General features: G+C 41.0%; 1 protein-coding gene across 3 annotated transcripts in view; it reads left to right on the top strand.

Moving 5' to 3' along the window:
- The window catches only part of POLA1 (DNA polymerase alpha 1, catalytic subunit), a 194,001-nt gene extending 188,454 nt beyond the window's left edge, over positions 1-5,547 (top strand). For 2 of the 3 annotated variants that reach the window (XM_032679036.1, XM_032679037.1), the window contains exon 37: positions 4,253-5,547. In XM_032679036.1, the coding sequence (XP_032534927.1) occupies positions 4,253-4,425 (173 nt within the window). In that variant the 3' untranslated portion in view covers positions 4,426-5,547. The remainder of the gene's footprint in view (positions 1-4,252) is intronic. The other variant, XM_032679038.1, reaches the window with a different exon arrangement.
- Positions 5,548-8,174: the final 2,627 nt, after the last annotated feature.

The following is an 8,174-nucleotide window of genomic DNA, read 5'->3' as shown; positions in this document are numbered from 1 at the left end:
GTTTGTGCGTTTCCAGATAAGCCAGCGTTTTGGCACTGTGCTCATAGGCACCTACGTTGTTTCTCACATACCCGGTGCAGATGCACACACAGAAATACAAAGGAATGTGAATATATTTTTACTTCTCACTCTGAAGAGCAGCCTATCAACGGAATAATCAGGGGGAGAGAGTTCGATAATACGACGTAGTTCAGTTGTCCAATCAGTAGGGAAAAAAAATCCAGAAGGCTTTCACTGAGCCACCTCTTAGGGAATCCAAAAAAAAAAAGTTCTTGATCCTAACGATCAGGTTATTCAGTGTCACTTTAATAAAAATTAAAAGAAATTGAAATAAATGGAAAACACACAGACAGGTATAGATAACCTCCAAATATTTCCATCCTTGCTTCCAACATCTGTATAACAGTATGGGGTAAATGGATTTCAGGTACCTTTTAATTTTATTTTTTTCCCTAATAATATAAAAATGTACCTAGGTAGCTAAACAAGGACTTGGACAGAGTGCTGAATTTGACAGGGACAGCTAGAAGTTCAGACTGTGTTTTGTGAAAGGAGGAATGAGGGGGCAGTTATGTTGCGGGTTGGAAGGGGGTTAACTGCATGATTGATGGTATGAGTCTGAAATATTTATCAGAGTCAGTGATTTATTAACTTCACAAAATGCAGTACCTGAATTTTAATTATATATGGTCAGAATCCTGTTTTATTTGTTTATATAATAATAATAATATTTTTATTTGTATGTTTGTTTTGATACTGCCTTTTGTGTGTTCTGCATGTGTATAAATATACCTCATTATGTATAGCCATGTATGCATTTTGCAGCAGTAGTTGTCTTAAAAGATTGCTTGCCACTGAAGTTGGATGTTATTAAAACAATGATGGGCTGATAATGGGCATAGAACTATTTCAGAACGTGATGACTACTGAAAGGCAATTTCAGTCAGTTTGTATAGCTTAGTTTTCAGAAGGCCTTAGGTGTATTATTGATTAAATTCTCATTTAGGAAGAAAGTAGGAGCTTTATATGCATCTCTAGGTTGGGTGGTGTGGTAACTCAAAGGTATTGACTGGCTGTGTGATACACGACGGTCACAGTTGTCTTTTACTCAGAGGAGCACGGTGTGATGCTGGTTGTCATTCTTACTCTGCTGTGTGGCAGCGTAAATAGTCCCCTTTCTAACCAACCTGGTGGGAAAAGTCAATATCCCATCAGCAAAGGAGGTAAACACATCAGGAGCTGTGTCCTCTCTCATCTTCCCCTGCTCTGTATTACTACAGTTTTTTAAATCTCTTCTCCCCAGTCATCAGATGCACTTGTGTCATTCAAATGCGTGGTGTGGCTGTGCCGCAGCCGCAGCCGCCTGCCTCTCCTCCCGGAGCTCCCGGCTCCCATTCTCTTATAATTGAAACTTAAAATTGGCCTCATTACTTCAACGAGGCCCCTCATATTTCTCCATTTTTTCAGTCCACCCTTTCCTGCTTGCCTCTATGAGGGTAATTGCATCTAAGAAATGTTTGAAGCATACTGTCAGAAAGGTTATTGCATATAATTGAAGTTTAGATTTAATGTTGAGGGGAGCTTTGCGTTCTGTTAGTGGGATGGCTGGAGCCCTGGAGCCTGAATTGGAGCTGTACAGGGGCCTGTATTTCACTTTGCTACTTTCAGCCCTGGTTTACTGTTTGCCTCCATGTTCTAATGATTAATGTGCCTTCCTGTTCTGTTCACACGTGCCAGCTGTTTGCAGTGATACATTTTACCTTGGTCCCTCCTGAGCTCCAGGAAGCTTTAAATTATTTTAGCCTAGTTTTGAGCTACAAGGATGATATTTTCCACAGTTCCGTGGTATAAAGAGCATGGTTTGGCTAACAAGTGAGCAGTGGCACTTACTATATCATTTATCCAGAAAATGCATAAACTAGTTAGAGCTGAAATTGTGGCAAAGTGGGATTGGTGTTTTTATGGACAAAGTTATGACAATTTTCAAGGTGTATTTCATTTAACCCTACATTTAAATATTTTCAGAATCATTAAATATGTTTATTCCATAGTGACTTTAGCCTGTTAATGAACAGATTCATGTAATCAAAGTTTTTATTGTACTGGTGGTGTAATTTAAGGGAAATTCAATTCTGCTAATAGTTATGTTCTGTGTAATGGTAAGAATGTGATATCTTACACTAGGCATCTTCCTCTTTTTGCTTACTGCCCAGAGCTGTCAATATAAAGACACAAAACTGAATATGACAGCACAATTTGACATACCTTTTTCACAAGGATGCATGGAAGGTTTTTACCAAAGTGCTTTTAATCAATATATTTAGTTACTCAGTCTGGCATTGTTAATTTAAATTTTAAGTTAATTTTTAAAGATTTGATATCCTCATGAAAAGACATTGAGTTCAGTGGAACTTTGTGAATAACATGGAAAACCTAAGCAGGTAGCAATTGCTCAGTAAGACCTTACTGTTTATATCATATCCAGAGTCTGCTGAGCTCATGTTAAAACATCTGAAGCTCTGCAGAAGTATTTGTAAATCCTCAGGGAGGAGAAATTCACAAACCCCAAAACTGTAACAGCTATTTCTGTTACCATGCCTCCCTTCCCTGCCATCTCCTTGTGTAGCAGTCCTTGACTTGGCTGCTGAGATGGTGTGTCTGATGGGACGCCTTCATCTCAGTCACATCACAGAAGTGAGTCATCACAAAAGTGAGTCATTTCATCCCTTGCACAGGTAGACTCAAAAAACCAGCATGTCCCTCTCCCCCAAGACTTTCTCTTATATAAACTCAGCTGTTTTAGAGACAACAGGTTTTTCATCTGAACTGCCGTATAGTGAAAGCTTGTTACGTGTTCAGAGTGCAAGGAAGGCAGTACAGATGTTGTGAAGGTGTCAAAAAGAAATGAGGCAGCAGCTTTTAGTCAAAGCTAATGAGCAACAGAAGGATTATGTTGGTTTCTCACAAGACACATGCTTACACTGCACCTAAATGGCTTGAAAGCTCGACCTTTAAGAACCTGTGCCATGCTCTCCTAGTTCTACTTGACCTGGAGTCCCTCCAGCCCAGCAGGTGGAAAGCTGCCTGGGAGGGCACCTTGTTTTGCAATATATCCACTATCCAGTGTGGCCTGTTCCAAGGAGTAACTGCAGGCACAGGCTCTCAGGTAGGAGCTGAACGTGAAGTTGGTTGGAAAGTAGGAGCACAACTGCACCACATCTGCATCCAGTTGGTATTGCTGTAAAGCAGAATAGTGGTGGAATACTTTGCTCTTTTAGTCTTTGTCCACAGTCTTTGTAAAGCAAAAGCTGGACAACCACCCAAATAAAATCCCTGGATTTTTTTGATGGCATAAAATTTAACAAAAAAAAATCGCAAATTTAACAGTTTGGGCCTCACTGCTGAAATATGTACAGACTCGTGCACATACATGACTTTGCACACACATAAAGGTACAGGTGGGTGGATGTCTTGTTCTCCGGACATCTCTTAATCAAGCATTTGGGAATTACTCTCTTCATTCATGGGTCAGGTGAACCTGACATCTCCTGGTTGCAATACCAGGCATCTTCTCTCTATTTTAGTGTAGGGTGGCATGGAATTCCCCTTGTTTGTTCTACTTCCTTTTTCTTTCCAATGCCTCTCTAGTGCTGAGCATCCCGATTCCCATCCTGCACACAAGGTGCATGTGAGAGAACACAAGACAGGTGATAAGTCTGTCCTAGGTTTTGCCAGTGCCAGTATTAGCAGCAGCAGCAGCAGGAGAGGTGAGAGAAGTGAAGCATGGTTTCTTTCACTTCTGAAGTCAACCTTCTCCCTACTTCAAACCCCTGGGAACTCTGCATAGTTCTCACTGAGTTAAGGCACCTGCTCATTTTAAATTGGGTCCTTTCAGAGCCAGCCCTGCTATGACTTATTTTCTCTACTGTGACTTAGTGAACCCCCATTTCACCCCAGTTAGATGTCAAAACTGGGCAAGTGGTTCTTCTTGCCAGCTCCTGGCAGGAGCTGCTGCACCCGTGCCAGTGGGGCTGAGGGAACTTCAGCCTTGGCTCCTTGTACAGGTTCACCATGGCCCCTCACCAGCTGGTGTGGCACTGCAGGGAAAGGCAGCAGAACTTGGGAGAGCTTGCTGTAAATGTCCTTTTTGCTAACTGTGATTCACAGTCCTAGTGAATGCAAAAATCCTTTCTGTGGTCGTTTAAACCTTCTCAGTTTTTTGTTGTTTTTTTTTTCCTCTTTGTTTTTTTAGAGTATGTGAAGAAGAAGCAGCTCAGGTGGGAAGTGTCTGAGGCCTACAAAAGACTGAAGAGCACTGTAGACAAATGCCTGTCCATGAGTGCCTACTCAGAAGTGAACCTCGGCAAACTCTTCTCCGTCACTATGGGAAGATCTGGGAGAGAGTCCAATAATGAAAGACAGTGATTGATTAAAAATGGAGGGAGGATAGTTCCTTGTTTATCAGAAATGATCTCTTCAGCAATACTCTATTTCAATATGCACAATGATGTTTTAATAATCTTGTCTCTTTGGAGGAGGAAAAAATGGAAGATGAAAACAAAGTACAATTCACGTGGACATTAAATATTTGAGGTGTTTTTATCTTCCTTTTTTTTTTAATTCATTTAGAAACCAGGGTTATTAAAATACAGAGTAGTTGATTTTTGCAATATATTTTGTTGTGTATTTAGACCTATGAGGGAAAAGGGGGTGGGGGAATTGCTGCTTTAATTGGATAATTCCCAGTGAGAGTTGCTGGAATGTAAGTGATCCTAGACTTTGCTCCAGGGTATTTAGTAGAGGTGCTCTCAGGAAGAGAGGTTAGTAGAGGTCTCAGTAGGAGCACTAATGTTTTGCCTTTTCACAGTTTATCTTCTTCCTGATCATAAACATACCAATTAAAAACAATACTAAACCTGAATGCCTTTAAATGTCCTATTACCTTCTGAACAGAGGTAGGGATGCTTTACTTTCGAATTCATTAAAGAACGACTGAAACCTGGAGGTGCTAAAAATAGGGACCATCTTTTTATTAGAAGTCTTTCCAAGAGTCTTTAAGCGTAGTATTTTGCCATGTTGAAAAACCCGTGTGGATGTAAAGACATGCAGATGTACAAAACCCGTTTAACACATACAGTGGATATAAATGTATTACATTTCTTTCTATGCAAAGCATTTGAAAGTAAGCAATTGATAGGGAAAAATATGTTTAGGATGGCATTGTAACCAAAAACGGGAATGGAAAGCTGTAAATCATTGTTACTGTTCTGTAATAATTACTGTGTTGGAGCTTTTACAGTTTTAAAAACAAATGGTATTTTTCATTTACTTTTGATAAAATGACAAGCAGATATGACAAGAAGAGCATAAATTTGGGTACATGCTTTTGTACACAAAATATTGTTTTACTCATGTTCACCGTTAAGCTTGCAATGTGATATATTAATGTAAGGTTATGATGTTTTGCATTTAAATCTTAAACAGTATAAAATGTAAAGTTTTCTTCACACTTAAAGGAGAAAAATAAAGTTTTCTAGTAAAAGAGAATTTGATTCTATGATCTGATGGCTGAAAATACTCCATGCTGGCTCCTATTGCTCCAGACTTTTCCTGGTCCTACAGGATTGCTTGTATGTCTGCTTTTAGGATGAACAGCCACTAACAAAGGGAGATTGAAGTAATAGCATCAGCCACGAATATGTTGGGCACCGAAGGGATACGTGTCTGTGTTAAGAGTGTTTTATGATACTCATTTGTCCCTGAGGTGGCATTGGAAGAGGCTGTGTGTCAGTGTGTGCAATGTCAGTTTGAATATGCTTAAATACACAGTTGTCTTCCAAGCAACTTTTGGGGCTAAATCCTTTCATTTTTTCTCACATTGAATCTCTGCTGTGGGAAATGGAACCTACTCAATCCCTGTTTTTGTGCAGGTGTTGTCCCACCCCTGGTGAGCTATCGTTCCTTCCCAGTGTGTTTAGTTGGGTTAATACTGTTAAACAGACTTTATTTGGAGACTTCTCTTGAAGAGAAGGTGTTGCTTCTGAGATGACATATGGAAGTTTCAGATCTTCAAAAGATCCCAGTTTCCTGTAATTTCACGCAGGGGTTTTTAGATTTTTCGTGTCCAACACAATTAGGATTATGAAGATATTACTGATAGTAACTGGGTAGAATGCCTTAGAAAAGCAAGAAGTGTGACCTTCTCTTCCAAACATTAGGTATACAAATAAAATGGATAGATATGGCATAACCTGACCCTGTGGCACTTGTATGTATCTGTATAATTACCGCTGAAGAGCCTGTTAATTTGCAAGTTTAGGGATGTTTAGATTAAATGAGAGTGTTGTGGAATGACTGTGTAAGGTGCAGCAGCACAGAGTGGCCCTGCAAGGGGCTGTTCCCCCCCACACTGAGGTGGAGGAGCAGTGAGTGGCATAGCCCTGGAGCCCCCCACCACCCCAGCCAGCCACAGTCTGGGGGGCAGGATATGGGAAGCAAGGGCTTTTACCCCGAATGGAGGCTTTTTTTGATTCCTCTCAGCAAAGCTGGTCAGATCGGAGCTGAAGTCTTGGCAAGGAGTAAACTGGATTTTTTCCCCCTCCCCTTCTCCCTCTCTAATCAGCTCTGGGCACCGTGCCTTGTCTTGGCCCCGCAGAAAGGCTGGGAAATGCAAAATCATCTTCATAGCATTTAATATTAAATGGAGCTGGAAAATGCTGTGCTGTAAATAATTTGGGAAAGACTGAAGTTCGGAGGTTTGTATTTTGAGACCCAAATCGCCTTCCCTTCCTTTCCCTTCTTGTGTCCCCTTCTCCCCGCCCACCCCCCCGCCCCTCACGCTTTTAACATTAAGGTTTGTGTTTATTTGTATTTATTTGCAGTTGGGGAAGAGGAGTGTTGATATATGGAGCCGGTGGCCAGGTTTTGCTGATGACATATGCGATATGAAAAACAATTCCCATCTGCAAACACGGTTGCTGCTGTGCCAAAATTCCTCTTTTCGCCGCCAAAGGCAGTTTTCTAAGGCCGAAGCAGAGCACATCTTCCCCTTCACATCCTTTCCCGTGTTCTGCAGAGCACCTTAAATGTGCCTTAATTGAATAGTTCTCCCGCACCCTCCTTATAGCAGTTTAATAGATTAACTCATCTGTGCCAGCTTCAAATTTCAGATTAAAATTCCTTCATCCCGAAGGCAGCATTATCAGGTTGTTGGAGGCTGTTTTCAAACCTTGGTTTTGAATAGCAGCGGCTCTGCATTAATTTAACCACTAAGCTAATAAGTAGGTTTCGTTTTGTTATGCTAAGCTTTATTGCTTTTCTTTTGATCAGAATGGTGTTGTTGAGCAAAGCAGCAGACAAGGCATTCTTTGATGAGGGAATTAGCGCTCTATTCTTCCTCTATTATTCATAGCACAGTGGAATATGTAAGTACCTGAGGGTGTCAAAGGAGAGCAGGCTCTATTGCAAAGTGTTCGCCTTGTTTCTCTCAATAGCTGACTATGAGATGATAAACCGCTTAATACACTGCACTAATTGGATGAGAGCAAAAAGAGATGGGAATTAAGGCACGGCGAAAGGAGAAAGTGCTACCAGCCTTCATTCACTCTTTCACCACTTTAACAGCACCAAAGGAGGCACAAGCTTTCTATAAGCAGACTAGGGGTTTTGTGCGGAGATAAAATGAACCTGTTAGTGGATTCAGGTAATACACTAATTATTGCACAGTATAAATACCACTACTGGTTTTATAACACGGAGGTAAACTTCTTTTGAGAAGGTTATAGGATTGCTTGGCAGCAGTATAGATCCTAATAAGGGACCAGAGTAATAACCCCCTGGATTAACAAAATTGCTGCTTGCAGAAGTATGATTCGGGCTTTTACGAAGATTTCAGCGGAATGAATAAAAATGACTGAATGACATTTCTTAATGCCTAATGGCTTGATAATGATTCCCTTTTCTTTAAGGCAGAAATGTATATTTCAGTCTGCACTGTTAATAACGTCCAGGGAACAAGCCTTATTTTTCCCATAAAATTTTTTCGCGCCTATGGTGGGTTTTAGAACTCAAAAATACGGCTGGGGGCGGGCGGGGTTGAGGGTGTGGGATGTGAAATGCCGTGGGTGGAAAGGGGGGGCTGCGGGTAAGGGTCGCGGCGGGCTCCCACGCGCGAT

The sequence above is a fragment of the Chiroxiphia lanceolata genome, chromosome 2, assembly GCF_009829145.1.
Source record: "Chiroxiphia lanceolata isolate bChiLan1 chromosome 2, bChiLan1.pri, whole genome shotgun sequence".
NCBI lineage: Eukaryota > Metazoa > Chordata > Aves > Passeriformes > Pipridae > Chiroxiphia > Chiroxiphia lanceolata.
This window is presented reverse-complemented; position numbering and strand designations above follow the sequence as displayed.